General features: G+C 43.3%; 1 protein-coding gene across 1 annotated transcript in view; it reads left to right on the plus strand.

Annotated features, from left to right (window-relative positions):
• The first annotated feature begins 4,648 nt into the window (after positions 1-4,648).
• Positions 4,649-23,042, plus strand: part of LOC113838058 (mothers against decapentaplegic homolog 1-like) — a 450,092-nt gene continuing 431,698 nt past the window's right edge. Inside the window, exons 1-2 of the mRNA XM_035453574.1 lie at positions 4,649-5,048; positions 7,132-7,395. Of these exons, the coding sequence (XP_035309465.1) occupies positions 4,649-5,048; positions 7,132-7,395 (664 nt within the window). The remainder of the gene's footprint in view (positions 5,049-7,131; positions 7,396-23,042) is intronic.

Below are 23,042 nucleotides of genomic sequence, written 5' to 3' on the forward strand. Positions count from 1 at the left end.
TTCACTGTAAATAAATGATTTTGCTGAATGAAGTCTTAAATTCATGTGTTTAAGCATTTTTTTAAGTTCTGGTAAGTATCAAGGGTGGTTTAATTAAGCCTTAGAAGTGTATGAGATTTCCTCCATTTATATTTTTCACAGGGTTTCTATGTTCATTAAATAAACGTGTGAATTAGTACTACCGGATATTTTTACAGACACTACTTTGTGCTGATAAGAGTTAAAACATCAAGTATTATCATTGATAAATCTTCAACCTGTACCTATGTTATAGAAAAAAATATTATTGACACAAATTATACTTAATAAACACTAGAAAATATGTTTTTAAAATTTATGGACTATTAAGTTACTTTCAAAGAGTGTGGACCATCCAATAGAACTTGACTTTGTATGTTCAATAGGGCTAAAATAATCTTTAACCTTGCATGTTTATTTGTGGGATAAACATATTTAAAATCACTCAGGTTTTGGTTTGGGGATTTGTTTGGGGATTTTTGCATGTGGAAACTTAGCGATAACCAGGATTTTATAAAGCAGAATCTGCCTCATTTTTTTATTTGGTGAAGCATACCAGTATTTACCAATCAATAAAATGCTATAAAATGAAATTGGAGGTGCTTTGGTACGGCATAGTGAAGACCCCAGTCCCTGGAAATAGTCATACCATTGTTTAGCATTGAAAATGTTGCTTGAGATGATTAAATGGTAGATTATTGTGTGTTTGCATGATATGGAAAATGCTGTTGCTTTAGTTTCAGTTCTTTGATATAGTAAAGAAGAATGACAGAATTTTAAGTAGGCATGAGGTATAGTGAGTTTTTAGTAAACAGGACACCCTGTCATTCTAAATACATATTCACTTCATTTACCTGAATAGATTATAATACTTAATCTCATAACATAATTTAGCTCAAACTATTTCCTTCCTATACTTTATTCTTTTGATGTAACTTTTCAATTCACATTCATTATTCATTGGTTATATATTCAAGGTTTTGGAAGTGTCCATTAAAATTGCTTTTGCTCTGCTTGTGCTAAAAGCAGTTTGTCTGAAGAGTAGCCTGGGGTTCAAATACTTGACATCAGCCCTTTTGTACCTTTTATTCCATCATTACGTTTCTTCTGCTACATATGAAAAGAAATCACAGTGGCTAAATAACACATCCTAATGTCTACTGTTAGAGACTAGATATTCAATCGTTCCTGTGCTTAGTAACTGATTACTGTTGTCCACCAGGATACAGAAAGAAAAGCATATCATTGTTAATAATATGTACCCACCTTTTACTGTGCTACAGCAATATAGCGATTTGTTTTCTCCTTTTGTTCCACCACTTTTGTGTACACATTATAAAGGTTAAGAGATTTTTTCACAATTTATTAACAATTAAAATGCTCCCTTTAATTCCCAAGTTTGTTTTCTTGAGTTATTTTAATTTTTTGATGTGTTACAGAATTAACTATTGGCTGTTTATTTTTATTATAGTATTTAAAATTTGTAGTTTTTACCATTAATATTGTGTAGTTTGCAGACTTATAAACTAAACCTTTAAATTAGCTTGGTGTGAGGACTCTTCAATGCTTCAAATGAAGGTTCCTAGGTAAGGATATAGTTTTCCTTAGGATGTAGTAAATAAGCCTGTTGCTGTTCTGAGTAATGTCTTGGACACTCAACTGTACTAGTATATGCTGTGTGTATGTGTTTGTGTGGCCACCAATGAACATTTTCCATGCTGCAATTAGCTTGAGGTACTGGTATTCAGTTATCTGCAATTCTGTTGTTTTCTACCCAGAGCCATTTGTGCACCTGGCATAACTGGTGATGAGACTGCTAAAGATGGGAGTTACCACCGCTCCAGGAAGTCATGTGAATACTTGATACTAGGTTTACTAACTGGAAAGGACCTGAAAGAACTGCTGAAGGGCAAACACAGGGAGATGGATATAGGTGTTCCCCGGCAGTAGAAGGCTTATCTGTCCATTTGTTGGAATTCCATTTAACTGGTCTTGATTCCTTTGCCATCTGTGATGTGTGTTGGTTGTTTTAGAAGTGACTTGTCCTGGTGAAGGACACTGGCACCCTATTTTTGGTTGCATTGGCTAATGCACAGCACCATACGTTTTTTAGCTAGTTGCCATTTGCTTGGCATGATTGGGATGCTCTCCCTCTTGTGTGGTGTACAGTGAGGTTGCAGTTACTAGAGTAAGTCATTTGTGAAACAGCAACAGATCTGGAAAGAATCCTGTGTTCCAACCCCCAAAATTCTTTCTAAAGCAAACCCCAGTGCTTTTCTATTTATTAGAACGTTCTGCAAGTTAGCAAAGGAAAGTCCACCCAGATATAGTTGGAGGAGCTTTGAAAGCTCTGTTTTGGGGGGTGGCAGGAAGTGGAGAAGGGGAGCTGCAGGGAGAGAGGACAGGAAATGGGGAGCGGGGTCGGGATTGGCGCCAGGCAGGCGGGCACTGCGGGTGGGCTGCGAAGATTGGCGCTGCCCTGTGAGTCCATCCTAACTTGGGTCCTGCCGGCCTGAACACTTGGTGCCAGAATCAGGCCAGGAAGCCCTCGATCAGAGACTGGAAGGCGTCCCCCAAGGGCATAGACTCTGCACTCGTCACGAAGTGCGCAGAACTGGGAGCAGCTTGGCCAGGGCTGTTGCCGGGTCCAGGAGGGACTCCACGTGGAAGTCCTGTTGGGGACTTTTTATGGTTTTCTCCAGAACTGCCATCTCCAGCCCAACAATTTTATAGCCTATCTACTGGAATTCCTCGATCTCCAGGTAAGTGGCGTCCACGATCCCTTTTGCTCACCTGCCCTGCACCTGTCCTGGGGGTCCGCCATGTGGTCCAGGCGGGAGGATGACTCAGAGCCTGTTTCTAGACCCTGAGGCGCCCGTCCCCCACTCCTACCCCGCCACGTTTCTCTAGGTGGGGACCGGTTGCACTTGCGAGCCCGGGCTCCAAGTGGCTCTTCCTGGGGATCCAAACTCAAGTGCTCCATGGTGCCCAACTCCCTGGCGACTCGGGTGGCACTTGGGTAAAGGTGTCTCATGGCCCTACCCGGCCCTCCCTTCTATGTGGAGAATGGAGGACGTTGCCACTAAAGGGGCTGCAGAAGAGCATCGACTGGCCGGCTCCGCAGCAGGGTACAGATGTTGCGTTCTCAGGGAGTGGATAAGGCACCGCCCGGTTCCCCGAGGGAAGGCAACAGGCACTGGGGGTCTGGGGCAGTGGGATGTCCCTTTGGGGAGGGGACAGTGGGCCCGCAGTGTCCGGGAGCCGGAGTGAATTGGAGTCTGCTCCGCAGCCCTGACGTGCACCACGGAGCTTGCTGGCTCCAGGTAACTTGCTGGCTCGCTGGCTCTGGCTGCCCGCCCTCTGCATTCCAGCCTCTCCCTTCAGGTCGGAAAAAGAGGCCCAGCCTCCGCGTTGAGCTCAGAGCCATGCTCAGTCAATGGCGCTGCCTTTAGCATTTGGGGAGTCGCTAGTCCTTAGATCAGACTCGCTTTTGGCAAAGCACAGGGAGGGGAGAAAGTCAGGCCTGAGACTAACTTTTAGGCCTGGGCTCCCAGGGTGCGCTCTGGTTTAGAAAATGCCAGCCATCCTTTTGGATTTGCGGCCAGGGTCTCTGGAACCTCACGTGGGTGCTGCTATTTCCTCATCTTCCAACTATGGCTAGAAAGTGCTGTGGGGAATTCTGGTATCAGCCCTGGTAGAGTGTGGAGACACTGGGTGGCTCCTCGATCTTAGGGTGGACTGAGTATAGTACTCAGGCCTGTACAGGCAGTCACTCTAGGCACTCAGCTAGCTCCTTTGCCACAAATACCGTATATTCCACATGACTTTACACATTTACATGCTGGTTTCTATATAAACTGGGTCACACATTTACACTTTACTCTTGTATCTTTCAGTTAATAGGTCAGTCTCCCACAAGATTTTAGGTTGGAATCGTTGTTGTTTCATTTTTTTTTTTTTTGCAGTTGTCTGCTTGGTGTCGGTTGAACCTTGTCACTTGCAAATAGGCTTGTGGTGGTAATATGCAAATTGCCTGAGTGATAGCTGTGCCCCAAACACTGACTTGGCCTTTGTCCAGGTCATGGAGCCGCTCTGAGCAGTCTGTTCTCTTCCTCTTGTAAGACCGCCAAATCTGTTGCCTTAAGGCCCCACATTTATAATCTGATTTAACCCTGGTGAGTTCCTTAGCTGCTCCAAGCCCAAGTACAGTGGGCTGCAATGGGCACTGGAGCTTTAATGTATGTTTTAGGAGAACACAGTTCAGCTTCTGGCATCACAGAATACACATTCTCACGACCTGGTCTGGGGTTGCATATGGCTAATAAAGTCATGAAGTGTGAAGCTGAGCAGTATTAGCCAGGGAACATCAAAGTGCTTAGTATCTAGCACTTATCAGTTAATCACGGTGTGTCTAAAGGTGATTTTAAAGACAGTTTCCTATCCTTTCTTTTGCAGGTGCTAACTTTGGGTCCCTTCTTGGAATAGGAGGAAGAGCCGTTCTCTACTTTTCAGAACTACGGAGAAACTAAAGAGAACCGATGTAAATAAGCTGAACTCTCTTCTGGCCTCTCCCCTTTCCAGACAGCACCACTTCACCCTGTAAGGAGCCTGAAGAATTAGACCAGTCACTATGAATGTGACCAGCTTGTTTTCCTTCACAAGTCCAGCTGTGAAGAGACTTCTAGGTTGGAAACAGGGTGACGAAGAAGAAAAATGGGCAGAGAAAGCTGTGGACGTGTTGGTGAAAAAATTGAAGAAAAAGAAAGGGGCCATGGAAGAGTTGGAGAAGGCCCTGAGCTGCCCGGGACAGCCAAGTAACTGTGTCACCATTCCCTGCTCCCTGGATGGCAGGCTGCAAGTGTCCCACCGGAAGGGATTGCCTCATGTCATTTATTGCCGAGTGTGGCGCTGGCCAGACCTCCAGAGCCACCATGAACTGAAGCCTCTGGATTGCTGTGAGTTTCCTTTTGGTTCCAAGCAGAAGGAGGTGTGCATCAACCCCTATCACTATAAGCGCGTGGAGAGCCCTGGTGAGTGGTGTGGACTGTGTGTGCACCGTGAAGCCTGTTGAGACCAGAACAATAACTCCTTTCTCTTGTGGAGTGTAATTCCAAAATATCTTGGGGAAGTTTTGTGTGTATTCATACATGCGTGTGCAAAAGAGCACAGGAACTTTATCTACTCAGCTTTCGCTCACTGTAGCGAGTGTCTGTAGCAATCACTTTATAAAGAGGAAGGTTTACTTTACTTTGTGATTTTGAAAGTATCAGCCCTTGGTACTGTTGATTCCAGGGCTCTCTGTCCTGTAGAACTATAGCATCCTGGGGTAGAATGGTGGCAGAGCAGAGCTCATGTCACAACCGGAAGGAAATTGGAGCCCTATTGTTCCATCCAGTGATTAGGAGACTTCCCACTAGGCTGTGGGGATAAGCCTTCAGCACCTGAACATTTGGGGGTACATTCCACCCAAATTTTAGCAGTCCTGGAGTATTTCATACGTGTTAAAGGCCTCCTTCCTTCTAAGTGACTTGTTTAGAATCAGGTTCTGAAAATTAAGGTTTGTGTCTAAAGTTGCTTTCTATGGTTCACATTGGTTCTGTGTGTCTTTCCAGCAATTTAGCTGTGCAGTACATCAGCAGACAACAGAAGCACAGGGTCCTGTCGTGTGCACTAAAGGAAGGGCACTGTGGGGCAGCTGTGACCAGTTCTACTTCATGTTTCATGACAGTGCTCTTTGTCATCTGTACTGAAGTGTGCTTGTGGTGTGGTGTGTTCCCTGTGGGCTATGTTCTGCTGTGTGAGGAACTGATGCTGTTACTTTAAGATATCTCAGTCTTTACATGTGTGGTTGGACTATGGTAAAGTCTGGAGTCGGCCTCTCGAATCTATGGATTCTGCAGATTTACATAGAGGCATCTGCAGATGAAAATAGTTAGAAAAAGAACTCTGTCTCTACTGAGCAGGCCGACTTCCATTCATACTTTCTCTTTCGGTTTTGGTGGTTGAAAAAGACAATGGACTTCATTCTTTCTGGGGCTCAGAGCCCAGGAACTCTTGGTGGGAGGGCCTGCTTACTTTTCTTCACATCAAGTCTCTGACTAGGTACGATGGCCACCACATAGGGATCAGAGGTGTTTGTACCTACCTGATGCTGCCCAGGGTCACCAGTGCTGGAGGTCCTCGTATAGGTTGGCTTGCATTGGCCTGACCTCAGCTTAGTGACCACCACAGATCTGCCCCTCCCATAGTCTCAGGGTTAATCCAGCCACTGTTCTGCAAGGAGTCCGGGGCCTTGAGAGGTGATTGGGCTAGGTGCTATGTGCCGCTTGCTTACTCCTCTTGATCCAGCACCTGGAGCAATGCAGCCTGTATGACTGACTCCTGTGGATGCCTAGACTCAGTGGAAGCAGCTACCAAAGGACAGAAGCCCCTCTTATTCTCTAATCAGCAGAGTGACTATCTCACAGCATTTATATCGTGTTAGGCATCACACGTGGTTCAGATCTGATTTAAAGTGTGGGTGAGGCAGAAACATAGAGGTCCTACATAGATACTATGCCATGTTATACCAGGGACTGAGCGTCTGCAGATGAGGGCTTCCAAGGGAGCTCTGGAACCAGTCTCCCGTGGATATCAACTGCTACATTCTGAATTTATATAGTTTGCCCTAGAGCTTGGTTCTACATCTGGACAGGCGGATCAGTTGACAAGTGGTTCTGTATCGAAGCATTGAGTTGCCACAGTGTCTGTCATTCAGGATGGTTTTGTTGATGGGTTGGTTCACTTAGCTGATTATTTCTGAGAGTCCCCAAATATGGATGGTGTCAGATTTGGGTGGCCTCCCTCCCTGTTCCTGTTCCCAGGATGGCCAGGTGACTTTTCTCTCACAGGAACTTCAGACCCCAGGGGTAGACTGCAAACTTCCAGCTCAACCATCCAATAATAGGTTGGTCTCCAAAGGCCTTTTGTATTTTTGTGGAATATATAAGTCATGTAAAAGTAAAGACTAGGGAATAATTTGCAAAGGCTTTTGTGTCCACTGCCTCTTTTAAGAAAGAGAGGATATAAACTAAAACTTTCTCATTTGTCTCTCTGTTTTCTTTCTGTCCCCAGTGCTTCCTCCCGTGCTGGTTCCCAGGTACAGTGAGTACAACCCTCAGCACAGCCTTCTGGCACAGTTCCGTAACTTGGGACAGAATGAGCCTCACATGCCACTGAACGCCACGTTTCCAGAGTCCTTCCAGCAGCCCAGCACCCACCCGTTTCCCCACTCGTCCAACAGTAGCTACCCCAACTCCCCAAGCAGCAGCAGCAGCAGCAGCAACTACCCTCACACCCGCACCAGCTCAGACCCAGGCAGCCCTTTCCAGATGCCAGGTAGGAGGGGGCATTCGGGGACGCTGCCTGCCTTGGGGAGGTGGGTGGGGGTGGCCTGCGGGGGATGGGGGGCGCTGTGGGTGGAACCCTGAGCACATCCTGGTGAACCAGTCCTTGGAGAATATCAATGTAGGGAGGGGAGTTGTACATACAGCTGGAGAAGAGGATGGCTTGTTTGAGTCCTGTTAAGATTTGAAACTGCTGCATCCTTCTTTGAGTGGCACAATTGTTCCAGTCTCGGCTCTCCATAAAATGAAAGGGGAATATGTCATATCACACACACTGCTGCTCTGAGAAGCGGCTTTGGCGAGCTTTTCCAACATCGAAGAACCCTTGTTATCAATGCAGCCGCAGAAGAGCTAATTACTGGGGTATCCGCCCTCCCCATTTAATTAGATTCATTTAGCCAGTGATGTAATCCCAAGAAATATGTACTTTTAACATCAAGGAAATGCAACAGAAATATGGGGAACATCTGCTTGTTTGAACATCTGCTTGTTTAACTTAGCAAAGACAAAAATCAGGTATTTTCCTGCTTGTTTAACTTAGCAAAGACAAAAACCAGTTATTTTCCTGTTTTAGACGTAACAGATGGTGTAATAGTGACTAATTAAAGGATTATACTTTTCAGATTACAGGATAGTAAACAAGCATCTCAAATATTAGTGCCACAGCTCTTGCCAGTCAACATCAAGAGGGTCGCGATAAATAAAACATCATCATGAAATGCATGGATATTTTTGTGGGGGAAAATGATGGGATGGGATGTTTATAGAGTCACTCAAGGTGCTTTACATTAAATTTTACTTCAGCATCCATGATGTACCTTCAGGAATTAAAAGGTGATCCATGCTTTATTGCTTCCTCTTTCTTCTTTTTAAGCACTTAGTTTTTAGCCTGTTTATTTTGATTTATGTTTCTCTGTTTGGGATGAAGATGAGAGACAGATTATTTTAATAACCAAACTAATAATATTTGATGGTTTCCTAGCCACTGATTCTCTGGCAAGCCCATTGGGTCTTCTAGATGGGATAGTGTTGAAAAGGTCTGTTTTATAGGGCTTTTGAACAGGGGCAACCCCAGCAGAGTCCCAGTAAAAGAATCAAAGGCTATCATTAGACTTCCTTCTTCTCCTTGACTGTCAGAGATTAGCACAGGGGGTTTGGAGGAAAGAGGAAGGGCTGTGATCTGTTGGGGCTGGTAGAGCACCACCAGCAATGACCCCTGTGAGCCCTGATGCTGCCAGCGTTGCTATGGTGTAAGTTCATTGGGTTCCATTGAGAAGAGACTCTGCGTTTGCTCCTGGCTTGAAGCAAGCAGAGTTAACTTCACTGCTGCAGCAAGAGTCTACAGTGAGAGGAGGGACATCACCATGCAGGTTCCAAGGCCTGCTGTCTCACTGCTCTTCAGCAGCTGGGTTAAGATTCTGCCTGGGACTGGGAAGGGAGGAGCCGCCAGGGAGCCCTGGAGAAGCTGAATTTGTTATTTGGGTTCTACAATTGTTCCTAAGTATTTATCCAAGCATTCGTGGATCGCGTACTGCAAATTTGTTACTTAAGTGTTGTCGTATCTGCTGGGTGGTCACGAGCCTAATTGAGAGCTTTGTTCTTGTCGAAGGATGCCTGTGTTTCCAGTAAGATAATGCCAGGCTTGCTTAGTGTGTGTGGTTGTGTGTGTGTGTGTGTGTCGTGTGTGTGTGTTTTGTGTGTGTGTGTGTGTGTGTGTGTGTGTGTGTGTGTGTGGTCTGGTTTCAGTAATCATATTATTTGCTGGAAACTGCTCAGAAGGTTCTATCCAAATTCTGAAATGGAAGACAGCTGAGATAAGCTGATGTATTGCCTAGTGTTCTGTTATTGGGTATTTTTAAAGTTAGTCACTGCTTAAATGGTTGGGGTGAAGATAGTAAGGAGATTGTTTAAATTCATGGGAAACAAGTATCAATTAATAGATTGTAGCAAGCAGAGAGCAAATCCCTGCCCATATGTTTGCTCTCAGGCCTGGGAGAGCTTTCACCTACAAAATCCTGTCAGGAGGACTTACACCAGTAAAACCAAACCCATGGGTTCTTGGGATCTGCTGCACAAGAGCATATTCATAGACTCTTCTAGGTGGATTTAAAGTGACCTGATCCTAGATAGGCATGGGACACCAGGGACTGACTTACCTTTTATTCTTCTCACATAAATGTCACTGGAAACAAAGTTTAGGGATGTGATTGTTTTCAGAAACTATACCTAAAGCCCAGTGTCATCAGCATCTAGTCTTTTAGGGGTGGTGATGGGAGAGTGAGTAAGGCGAGGCCTGATGTAGCCAAGGTTGACCTTGACCCCTCCATCTTCGTGTGCCAGTGTATAGTCCAATCTTTCAGTAGGAGCTTGATTTGGTTTGAGTGATTAGTGATCTCAGCACAAGGAGGCAAGGACTTCGAGAGCCCAGGGGTTCACTGACCGAGCAGCCTGGATTGCTGTAGAGTTCTAGGCCTTGGAAGACCTTGTTCCCCCTCCCCACCACCAAAAAAGTGAGGGATGACCAGACGACTCAGTGGGCAGAGACACCTGTTGCTATCTCGAGACCTAAATGTTGGAGAGACCTAACCCCCAAGTTATGCTCTGACCCCCACATGTTCTGTTCCCCATCATATGTAAAAGGAAAATGTTTACCTAAAGCTATCCTCTGACCCCTGCATACATGTGCACACACATGCATCTGTGTACACCTGAGCAGGCCTAAACAAAAGCTCTCAGTGCAGAGGAGAGTATGTGTCTGAAGCAAGTAATTTTTTTCTTTCAACCTTTGTAGCTGACATATCCCCAACTGCTTACCAGCCTCCTGAAGACGCCATGGCCCAGGACGGCAACCAATGGACACGAATATGATGGCACCTGCACTGCCCTCCGAGATCAACAGAGGAGGTAAAATGAGTTGTCAGAGTGTTGTCTGTATGTCCTGTCCTAATGTTACTTTTACTCATTTAGACCTTAAAAAGGTAGCTGTTTGAGAAACATTGTAGAAAAGTTTGTTGTTGTTTTAAGCCTAATGGAAAGAATTCTCTAGAACCCATCTTTTTCCTTAAATTCTGTCACAGACCAATATGAGATCTCAGAATTGAATATGGAGGTCTCAGATTCCCACTGGTCTCTGAAACGGCTGTAAGCAGTGTTCTGCCATCTTGTATTATATAGTTAGGTAAAGAGAGTTTCCAGCATTGGTGGTTAGAAAACTGAACTGTTGGTCACCTCTGAAGACAATCTGTATGTTGACCAGTGTTGAATAATCAGCCAAGATTTATTAGTTATGGAAAAATAAATGAGCATATCTGTTTCCTTAGCATGCTAATTTGCTTTCACCTTCAATAAATGAGTAAGTGATATATATTATCATATATACATTTATATACATATATGCACATATATCAAATAACTGTTTAAAACCCATCTGTCTATGATTTGTTACCAATAAATATGGGTCTGTATCGCTGTTTCACATACCTATATACACAGGAGATTGTTAAAGATCTCTGTGCATACAGAGATAGTCGGAGGAAATGATTGAGTCCTGATTTACATAACAAATACATCTGTTATTTATGTATTCATATGTTTTCATGTCTTTTAATTAAAAACTAGAGCTCAGAAGCAGGGATACATAAACACACATTCATGCAATAACAACAAAAAGCTGGGTGCAGTGCTGTGTGTAGTCCCAGCATGGGAGACAGATAGGATCCCTTAGGCTTGCTGGCTGCCAGTCTAGCCTGATTGACAAAAGCCCAGGTGCAGCAAGAGAACTCATCTCAGAAAATACAGTGCAGTGTGACTGAAGAAGACAGCCAGTGTAGACCCCTGTACTCTCCAGGCATGGACACACAGATAAAGGGGCAAGGGATTGTTCAGTTAAAGGTGTAGGACTCTTACAGTGGTCCTGGGTTCAGTCCCAGCATCCAGCTGAAGTGGATCACGATAGCCTGTAACTCTACCTCCAGGATCCAACATCTTCTGAAATCCACAGATACCACACATTCATAGGTAAATCCATACTCAAACACGTACATATTTGCACAATTTTTAAATAAAATACTAAAAAATAAAGCCAGTTTGATAATACATGCCTTTTATTCCAGTGCCCAGAAATCAGACAGGTAAGCTCTGAGTTTGAGGCCAGTTTCATCTACATAGGGAGTTTAGGCCAGCCAGGGCTACCCATTAAGAGTATGTCTTAAAAGTATAAGTAAGTAAAGTGTTAACATAACATTAATGTAGTGGGAAATAAATATTTAATTTTTTTTGTGAGACAGGGTTTCTCTGTGGCTTTGGAGGCTGTCCTGGAACTAGCTCTTGAAGACCACAATGGTCTCAAACTCACAGAGATCCCCCTGCCTCTGCTTCCTGAGTGCTGGGATCAAAGCCGTGCACCACCACCTCCTGGCTAAAATATCTTTATTCAAACAACTACTGAATGTATTTTAAATTTGTAATTACCCAAGACTAATAATATTTATTTATTTATTTGAAAAAAGGTCTTATTCTGTACCCTGACTGGCCTGGAACTCACAGAGATCTGCCTGCTCCTGCTTCCCAAATGCTGGGTTAAAGGCATGGGCCACTAACCAGACTAAATAGGTGATCCTGGGTTCCTTGGGTAGACTTTTGGTGGCCAACATCCATCCCCAAAAATTACCCATATTTTGCAGTATTTTCTTGTGAGATATAGCCATGAGTCCAAACATAATTATGTGAACTGATCATATGATTTTTTTACTTGGTAGAGTGACTCAAGGAGATAGAGAGTTAAATGACACCAGTGTGCTTTCTTTTTCCTAGGGTTGGGGAGCCAAGTACCACAGGCAGGATGTTACTAGCACCCCCTGCTGGATTGAGATACATCTGCATGGCCCTCTCCAGTGGCTGGATAAAGTTCTTACCCAGATGGGTTCGCCCCACAATCCTATTTCCTCAGTGTCTTAAAGGGCCTCTGGCTTCTGTCTCTTGCAAACTGTTGAACCTTGCATGTACTTGAAGGATGGATATGTCAGACGGGTGAAAACCTGACAAGGAAGCTTTGATAATACTTGACCTCTGTGACCAAGTGTTGGATTGAGAAATTAACAAACATTGGTAACATGATGTTGATATCAATAATCTGTTTAATTTACATTGTGACATTCTGTTGTGTGATCAACTAAAATGTTGACTTTTAGCAGGATTTTTGTGTATAGTTTTAAAGGAGATGGCCAGGCCAGGGACAAATTATCTATTAGAAGAAGAACAATCCTGTGCAGTCCTTTTGTTGGGAGTGTTTGGCAGAGTTTTACCTTAATAGTCTTTGAAGTTTGCACTTCATCAGGTTCTGAACCCACCCTGAATCATCTTTTGATGGGTTTTCATAGTGTTTTAAAACTATTTGTTTCGTTTGTTTGTTTTTAAAGTTGAATCTTTATGACATACACAGTATCTTTCTAAAACTGTATGCTGACTGTAGTGCTGTCTGAATGACGTCAGGCTTTTGCTCCTTGCTAAATATGTGTATACAGAATATTTGGAGGTTAGGAATAGTCTAAATGGCTAGTGGATCTAGAAGGTATTTGTCGGTGGGGTGGGGGAAAGGAAATGACAACCGCAAATATAGACTATGCTATAACGTTCAGTTTGTTGTCTTAAATGAGCAAGCTGGTGTCTGAATTTGCTGTGTTTCAGTTTTTTTAGACTTTTATCTAACTTTTTTTCCTTTCTTTTCTTTTATCTCATCTGCTCTACACTGCAGGAAATCAGCTGGTTAATTCCTGTAACTGTGAGAACAAGTGAATAATTCCTTTTATTTGCAAATCAACTGGCTTTGTGTTTCAGTGCCCAGCATATGAAAGGCTTGAATTCAATAAGCAGTTTTTATGGAGTTTACAATACAGACATAGGCTTTAATTTCCAAATGAATTGTTTGCCAAATCTAGTAACTGTGTTCATTATTCACAGTTTTAAAGAAGATGCCTATTGGAATCGAATTCAAACATTTTTATTTTGTTTTGTTTTGTTTTTTTGCAGTTTGGTTTTGTTTTCTTTTGTTAATTTTTTCTATTCTCTTCTGCTCTTATACATTGTGTACCTTTATTCCAACACTAGTGGGTTTCTCTACTGGATAATTTTAAATAAACCTGTCACTATTGCTTCCGTTGATTAAAAATGTGTCATTTCGTTCTTTGTTTGTTAAAATTTGGGATCAGTAAGATGTAGTCTTTTTTTTCAGTGATCTCGTCAAATACAAAGCTCAGTTGGTAAAGTGGGGAGAGGGAACCTGGCTTGCCAAAAGCAGATTGATCTAAAGTCAGGAGAAAGGAAACACAAGGCTGGAGAAGACTAAGGGAAAGCCATGAGGGAGGGCATGTACCATGGTGCAACTGTATAGGTTACAGGGTAGCTGATGGAGCTGGTCCCTCTCCCTGATGTGAGTTTCAAACATCAAACAGGTCCTCCAGCTTGGCAGCAAACCAGTTACCCACTGAGCCTCTCAGCAGCCCACAAGTGTGTGAGCTTTTTATTCAAGGGGCTTCCACAGTGTAGTAACTGACAGATGCCCTTACTCAAGTGGAAGCATAGTTTCCCAATCTGAAGGGTACCCATAGGGGAATGTAGCCAGGGCAGACCAAAAACTGAATGCAAAGGAGAAAGTTACCTTTGTGCAGTTTTACTGGGATGAGATGATCCCCCTTTCCCACCAAGGGAATTAAAAATTTTTTTTTGAAAAAGAAACAATTTGAGGTCATTATGTTTTCTAGCCACACAAATACCACTATTTCACCTCACATTCTCTCCTGGACTTGGTGCACCAATTTAAATCCACTTTAAAAGAAAAGAATGTTTTCCTCCCCACCCAGTGAAACTACAAAATGTATCCCCATATATAGTGACCCAGATTTCTGCTTGTTACTGTTGCCTACAAGAAACATCAATGGCAAGCTGAGGAAGCTTGGGCCTAGAGACCTTCACTGTTACAGATTCCTGTCCATCCTTGCTATTTGCTAGACCACTTGGCTTCTGTGGACCTCTCTGTGCTCATTGAGTGAGTGGAGATCACAGCATCACACATTTGAGCTGGGATCATTCAGCTAAAGTTATGCATACACTAGAAATGTGTCACAAATTCAGGAGCCACCTTTCTTAACCCCTCTGTAGTCTGTGTCTTCCATTGGCCGAGATTGTTCAGTGTGACTGTGTCCAGGATCAGTAAGATAGTTTTTTTTGTTGTTGTTTTCAATTACTAAAACTGGACTGGGAAAGAGCCCAGAAGGTAAAAGATAAGTGTGATTATCAGAATTTACACTCTACAGCCCATGTAAGTATGGGTGGGCATGGCAAACTGCCTGCAATTCTAGCCTGAGAAGGTAGACAGGATTCCCCTGAGCATTTTGACCGTAGGGACTAGCTATATCCATGAGCTCTAGATTTGATTGAGAGACTCTGCCTCAAAGAATAAGGTAAAAGAACCATCAAAACTGATTCCTGACATCAACCTTGGGCCTCTTCATACATGTGCACACACACACACACACACACACACACACACACACACACACACAAAATGCATGTGCATGCACACATAATACACACACACACACACACACACACACACTTGAAAATGACAAATGGGAATAAATAAAGTTACCATTAAGAATAATTTATAACTGGAGATTGAAAATAAAGAGCTCAGGTCATGTTTTCTCCTGTCTTGGTGGAAAGCTGCCTTTGCTGTTCTTGAGTTCCTTTGTTGGGCAGTTATCGAGTTGGGTATTACAATGTGATTGCCTTGAAGATGTACTAAATAAAACACAAATATCATCCCATCCATTGAGACCTACTAGATGGAGACCCTGGGGTATGCAGTGGGGTGTATAAAAAGGCCTTTTGTACTTAAGATCAGGTATATGGAATTCTATTAAATTTTTAATGTAAAAACATTCTCATCTGCCATAGGAGGTCAATGAAGAAGTCTTTTCGGAATGTTTTGTTAAAGGAATTAGAAAAATCAAAGCAACTATTTGTCTAGAGAACAAGAAAACAAGGAAATGAAAAAGATGATGTGGGCTGTTTTTTTTTGAGACTCAAAGCCAGGATGATTAGAAGTGGAGATCCCTGGCCCTACCATATCCGGAGTTTGACAAGAACTGAAGCTCCAGCCCTGGCCTGGTAAGCAGTTTCCCTATGTTTCTAGCACATGTTCCCTTGTCTGCAAAATGGAGACCGTAAAGCTAACCTAACTGGGTCATTGAGAAATTAACTGAACAAAGCATTTAGAGCTTCTCTGTAAATGATTAGCTCTGATTAAGATCCTGTCTTCAGGACTAAAGGAAGGATACTGGCGGGGTACAAATGCCCGGGTCTCTGCTGTAGGCACCAAGCCTGGCACTTCCTCACATTGTTTCTCTTCCTCTCAACAACACAGGAAATACTTTCTACTCTTCCATACTCTGGTTATCCTTTGTTGGAATAAATGATTAAGACGTCCAGTGTGTAAAGAGAAACAGTCTTTTCTTAGCTCGCAGTGTGGAGGTTGTGGTTTGTAACTTGACAGGACAGAGCCGACTCCGTGAGGGACAGACGGCAGCATGTTATTACAGGAGCATGGGGCAGAAACAAACTAACAGCCCACCTCGTGGCTGAGCTGCAAGGGGATGTGGGATTCGTGTCTCCCACTATCCCATTTGACAGCATGTCCCAATGGCATGCTATGCTGTCTGGAAATTTACTCTGCTAACAAATTAGTGTGTTGCTGTTGATTCAGTCTCACTAGAATTCCCAGCACATAGTGAGATGTGGCTGGAAGGTAACAGTGACTTCCTCAAGCTCACTCCGGAGCCTTGTGAGTGGCCTGCTTACTATTCATATTTCTATAGGCAGTCTGCTTTTTCACAGACCCACTGTTTGACTGTTCAGTGCCACTCACAGCATTCTATAACTTCTTTAGACAACACCTCTAAATGCTTTGTATTCCTCCCATAAGCCAGTTCCATAAGTCTGTGAACAACATGGTCAGCGTTTAATCGAAACTGCAGGGCTTCTCTGTGCCAATAGTCTACATTCGCTACTTTCCTATCATCACAAAAAAGAACCTGACAGGAAGCACTTACAGTGGGAAGGATTGCGTTGTGTTTGCTCATGCTTTGAGGGAAAGTGTGGTGGTGGCAGAAGCAGCTTGGGCTGTAGTGATGGGAACTTGGCTGCATTTGTATAATCTTGACAAAGAGCAGGGCTGCAAATCTTAAGACCCCATCCCCAGAGACTGACTTCCTCCAGTTAGGTCCCCACCTCCTAACGATTCCACAGCTTCTGAAAACAGTGCCACTTGCTGAGGACAAGTCATTAGATATGTGAATCTGTGGGGAACAGTTTACATTTAAAGCCTAACCACTTTGTAAATGGTTGGCAGTGTTCTATGTATCCTAAATTAAATATAATAGTTAAAACAGGGGTGCTTATTACGTTTGGTGTCCATTTAACACCAGATAATGTAACTACACTATAATACTTTGATTTTTTCTTCCCCCACAATGCTGTGGGTACTCTTTCTAATTCCACTTACTTTGTCAATAATGCAAAATTCATAATGATATTACCGGGCTGTGTTTGAGCTTTTAAAATCATAGTTTCATAGGCCATCACCTTCTAAAATAAACATGACTTGCTTTAAGATGGGCCAACCATGCTATTTAACTCTGAAAGGGTCTAGGCATTTTTTTTTTCAAGACAGGGTTTCTCTGTGGCTTTGGAGGCTGTCCTGTAACTAGCTCTTGTAGACCAGGCTGGTCTCAAACTCACAGAGATCCACCTGCCTCTGCCTCCCAAGTGCTGGGATTAAAGGCGTTTGCCACTAACACCCAGCGGGTCTTGGCATTTTTATTCCTGGCTTGCTCTGTATGAAGGGAAAATCCAAAGTTCTTGGAAGATTCTTGATTTTGGTCCCTCCTATTTGTGTTTGGGAATAGAAGCACCCTGTACTTTATTCTGGTCCAGAAAGAGAGGATGCTGTGTGATTGTGTTGCTGGTGAATGTGGTCTCTTTAGTGCCATTGACTTGGTACACTTGCTGATGAACATGACTAACACATCCAGTTATCTGTCTTCATTGCATTTATCTATGTGTGCATGTGTTGGTGTGTATATTCATGAATGTGTGTGTGTAGGTAGAGGTTGACACTACATATTTTTCTCGATCACTTCTTGACTATTTGATCAAAGGCAGGGCTACTCACACAACCTGGAACTCATTGATTATTGATTTCACCTGACCACTAGGTTACTGAGTCCCAGAGATCATCCGTTATTGTCTCCTCAAGGCTGGGACTGCAGTCAAGCACTGTAGTACCTAACTTCTTATATGGGTGCCTGGGAATTGAGCTCCTGTCCTCAAGCTGTGCAACAAGCACTTTCCTAACTGAACCAGCCCCCCAGCCCTATTTTCTTGGCTTTTGAATAATACTGTAGGCTAACAGGAAGTTCTTCACAGGTTATGCAACTCTCTACAGTGAAGCTGTGGCTTGTTTTGAAAGCTGGAGAGGGAGCAAACAGAGCGTTTGAGATTAAGATCTATGCTTTGTAATTTAGGTTTCTGCCAAAGAAAGAATTCAGAGACAAAGTAAGGAATTGGGAGGAAGTTTTATCACAGAGTGAAAGTGCAATCAGAGATGATAGGCAGCAGGGAAGCACGTGAGAAGGGCCATTTGCAGCCAGCGGCTTCCCAGCACCATGGCTGACCTGGAACTCTCTATGTAGATCAGGCTGGCCAAGATCTGCCTCCCTCTGCCTCCCAAATGCTGGCATTAGAGTGTGTGATATGAAACATATCATATCAGCATAGCATATGACATACTTTTAAAGATTTATTTATCTGTGGGGGGCAGAGGGTTTGGGGTGTAATTATAGATGCCAGAAGGGGCCAGAGACATCAGATACCCCTGGAGCTAGACAATGACAGTTGTGAGCCATCTGATCTGAATTCTGGGACCTGAACTCCAGTTCTTGAAAGACCAGTATGTATGCTCTTAAGCGCTGAGCCATCCTTCCAGCCCCAGCTGGCATAGTTTTACACATAGAAAGCTTGCTGGCTCCTTTTGTTATGTTTTTCATGCTAAATTACGACGTGGTGGTTCTGGGAATCTCCAGCTCATCAGTACTCTAATCTTCGGCTCCTTACTGGCAAAAAGAGACCTGCAAGAGTGACTAAGACTCAGATCTTAAGATGGAGAGTGCATCCAGATGTGTCCCATGCATCCTTGGGGTCTTCAAAGGAAAGAGAAGAAAACAGTGTCAGAATAGGACATGCGATAACAGAAGCAGAGACGAGAGAAAGAAGCAAGGTAGAAAGGAGCTAGGCTGTTGACTTGGAAACTGGAGGGTTGGGCAACAAGCCAAGAGATGCAAGAGACCCCCAGAATCTGAAATAAAGCAAAAGACTGGGTAGTGTCTTAGATGAGAAGAAGGCTCTCTTCTTTGCTTCCCATGCCTCTGTGCTGGCACCAGTCTTTGCCAGTCCTCTGCCCACAGCTGTGGCCCTCACCACTAAGGTTGTAGGTGCTGCTCCCTACCAGCTGCTGTGTGGACAGTATTTGTCATTCTGCTTATATATTCCAGAAACTGATGAAGTCTTTATTGTTTTTAAACAATTGTTATTGCTGGGGGAAGTTGTTATTTTAAATTATGATAATAATGGGATGCTCACTTTCTATACAGATTTTTCACGACCCTTGACCTACTGTCTTGTGGGAAAGCTCTCATGAACTTCAATGCTCCAGACACTACGTGATGATGTGTGTGTCAGGAAATCCACAAAGACCAACGTGGCTGTGCCTTGAAGGACAGGGCATGCTGCCACAGGCAAAGTGTGAAGCCCTTATCATCAGATACAGAATAATTGTTAACTCCGTTTAGTGCTGGGTGTAGCTCTGTGAGCAGAACATGATCTCAGCAATTCTAAGGACCCTGTTTCAAACTCAGAACCAAAGAGAGAGAAAGAGACACCCACACAGAGGGAATGTGAAGTCTCTATTCAGCTATTTGGAAGCACCCCAGGTACAAGGCTGTACCCTACAGACAGCACAGGATGTTACACACATTTCCAAAATGATTGGAAAATGACATTAATGAAGTACGAATTTTTTCAGTTGTTCATAACAGTGATTATCATTCATTCAATGCTCAGTTAAATATCTGCTCCACACAGTTAAATGACTACTGCCTGGTGCTAAAGGTGCAGTGGTGAATGAGAGTGAGTCAGATTGCAGGGCCCCCCTCCTGCAATCACACAAACCTCTGGAAAATAGCATCGCTGGTCAGTGCTTTGCAGGAGCCTGGGTAGAGGGGGTGCTGGCCCGGACTCAAGGGGAGAAGAATGTACCTGTGTGACTGGACTTAAGAAGAGCCTTGCTGTGCATTTTATGTGTGTGCACATACCATTATTGTACACACGGGCCTAATAGGAGTACTCAGCTTCTGGGTGGAGGGGCAATGTGTTTTATTTTGTGTGTTTTTTTTCTGTGAAATAAAGAACTTGGGTGAATGAATGATCTGTTAGGTGCTTTCCATATTTAAAGCTACCTCTTGAAATATATGTGTTCATTAAAAGTCAAATTTGCATTACATGTATATGTCCATGTACACATACATACATACACTTTGTTCTGAAATAGTTTTTTTGAAAAAAATTGACCATTATTTAATTATATGTCTTAGCATTTCCTTATATACTCATGGGAAGAGAGAGGACAGTTAAGCATGTACATATAATATAAAAGTATTTTCTCTTTTCACTTAAAATGACTTGACATGAGCAAACACATATTTAATTCTTTCTGGGAATCATGTTGACTAAAGAAAGGCATTTTGATTAGTTTTTAGGCATGATGTATTCCCAGAGGACTCTGGCTCCTGGGTTTATTTTAAACCTGAAAATCTATGACATGTTAGGATGACAGTGTTAACCTTGCTGTGGAACCATCGTCTATGCCAACAGATGGCTGAGTCGTTTGTGCATGCTGCTCGGCGGCTGCCCTTGGCCACCACTAAGTCCAAGTATTGGGTGAAAGCCTGGAGATTTGGATGAACAACAAGACGCCTGGTTCACTTTCTGAGAGAATGACTCTCACCTTTATTGTGGAGCAGCCTAAAATACAAACTTACAAAAAACCCAGGTAAAAGGGTTCAAAACAGGATATTGATGTTAGTAGGGTGAGGTCAGATAAAGAGGGGGTCCCCGTGGTTATGCTGGAAAACAACTCAGAGACCCTGTGGTGTCTGGGTCCCAAAATCTCCCCCTTCTTTATAAATAACAAAACAGTTGTCAAGTAAGAACTATAAGATTTTAACCATTCTATCTTAGTGTGTTAAAATAACTATCTATTTTCAACTACATCAAAGACCATAGAAGGATAATATAAAATCTCTAGAACTGACAGAGACATCTTGCTTCCTAGACAGTCACCCAAAGGTTCTTGGTAATGTTGGGACATCCATTTTTAGCCTACAGGTCACAATGTGTCTGACAGACTTCTCAGCAAAGCAGGAAATTCTAAACTCTCCACCTGCATTGGCAGTTTGTCTGTCACCTTTTTTTCTGTGTCCTGTAGAATGTCTGTCAGACTCTTCCATGAAGCAGGAACCATTCATGACTGTCCATCTGGTTTAAGCAGTCACTTTCCTGTGGGCACTGCATGTCTAGTGTATAAAGGAACAGTCAAACAGTTCAGGCAAGAGCAGCTTCTTGCCTAAATGGCTAGTCTTGCCATGTCAAAGGCAAACTTTATTTCTTCAATGCTCATCTTCTGCTCAGATGTAATTGGTGTGCCAGGAGCAGTTGTGTCTTACTGTCAGATATTTGTAGGTCTTAGAATGGTTTGAAAAATATCTATATATCTAGAACCAAACTAATATAAACAAATGAAGATCCATTCCAATACAAAGTATCAACAAATGAGGATCCATTCCTATACAAAGTATCATTTCTATATAATATTCCTCCCTTTTCCTTTTAAAAGTGATTGCCTGTGACCACTACCATTTCTAACTGAACAAATTTTAAGGAAAAAAAATATTCGGATCACCTGGGCCAGTGCTTCAAGGGGGCCTGCCCCATGAAACCATACCAGTCTGGAAGAAATCCACAGCTCTTCACCCTCCATGGAATAAAAGCAGAACTTTTTCTCCCACTTAACCTGTACTTTAACAAGTGTTTCTTCTTCCCTAAGAATTAAATGATTTAAGGACAACACAATGGCATTCTTTTGTTAGCAGCACACATTTACGATCACACTTCATATATACTCATGTGTGTCCACACCATACATACAGGACATACATACATCTTTTTAACAAAACTCACAAAGGAGAGGAGATGTCAGGGGATGTCCATCCTTACCATAGCTTGGAGTCTTTGGAGGATCTTCAGGACTGTCTCATCTTTGTCCATTCCTGTATGGTCTTTTGCAGGGATTGGGTCTATTCTTTATCTATTTGGACATATTCTCCTTTCTCATCTGGTGTGACAATGATGTGGATGGCTTGTGGTGAGGTCTTGGGGAAATCGCCTGGAAGTGCAGAGCTATGTAATTGGCATTGCCAGTACTCTTTTTTGGAGCTGGGTTGTTGGTGTCACTGGGTAAGGGAGATGAAGACATTGGGTTCTGCACAGGGACACAGTTCTCCTCACTGTCTCCACAGTCTGTATTGGAGATGGAACGGCAGTACTGGGAAGACCTTGGGTTAAAGGTGTGGTTGAACGTGGACCAAGACTTGGTGACAAATGACTTGAAAGTTTGCTCATTGATGACAGTGTTGTTACTCAGGTCAAGGGGTACTGACTTTGCTTTTCGGCCAGTCTTGAGGGGGAGATTGAGCGGGGGTGGCTGGATCTCACTTCCTCGGTTGACAAAGTGATAGGGCATTGTGCTCATGGGGATGTCAGAACCTGGGTTTACGGGCATATAATTGAAATCAGAGCTCACACTGTCTGATAGATTTACGATAGTCTTCTCTAGAGATTTAGCAGACCAGCACGCAGTCTCTTCACCTCCTGTTGGATACTTGTAGTCACTGACTGGAGGTCTCTTTTGAGGGCTCCTCCCCCAAGGTGTCTTAGGATGCTGTGGTGGGGGAGATATGGCTGAGTCCACTGGAAGGTCTCCAAATTCCTTACACCGGGTGTTGCTGGGTGACTTGAAGGTGTACACATCCTCACTATCTTCCGTAGACCCTGCTAGGAGCAGGGGCTGACTGGAGCTGCTGAATTCAGCTGGAGAAGAGCAGAGATTATGACTGACTAAAGAAAGGTTTCTCAGGGTGTCAGTGCTCTCTTTAGTTTGACTGAAGCCACAGATCTGACAGATGCTCTGGACCCACCTATTCCTGTCAGCATCTGTCTCAGCCACCAGGTAAATGGTGTGCTCATTGATAATGATATCAAACATGAACCTCTTTTGGAGCTCTTGTTTGTTGAAGGTCAGGGCTACATCCAACTGTGTACAGAAGTTTAGGTTGATGATCCCCAGGGGTTTCTTGCAGTGTTCATTCTTATAGTATTCTAGAACATCTGGGTCACCACACATCTCACCGCTCCACAGGATGAACCAGAATTTCTTCCAAGCATAGTGCCCCAACTTTTTCTCAGGAACTG

This window comes from Cricetulus griseus, unplaced genomic scaffold (assembly GCF_003668045.3).
Source record: "Cricetulus griseus strain 17A/GY unplaced genomic scaffold, alternate assembly CriGri-PICRH-1.0 unplaced_scaffold_1, whole genome shotgun sequence".
Classification (NCBI taxonomy): Eukaryota; Metazoa; Chordata; class Mammalia; order Rodentia; family Cricetidae; genus Cricetulus; species Cricetulus griseus.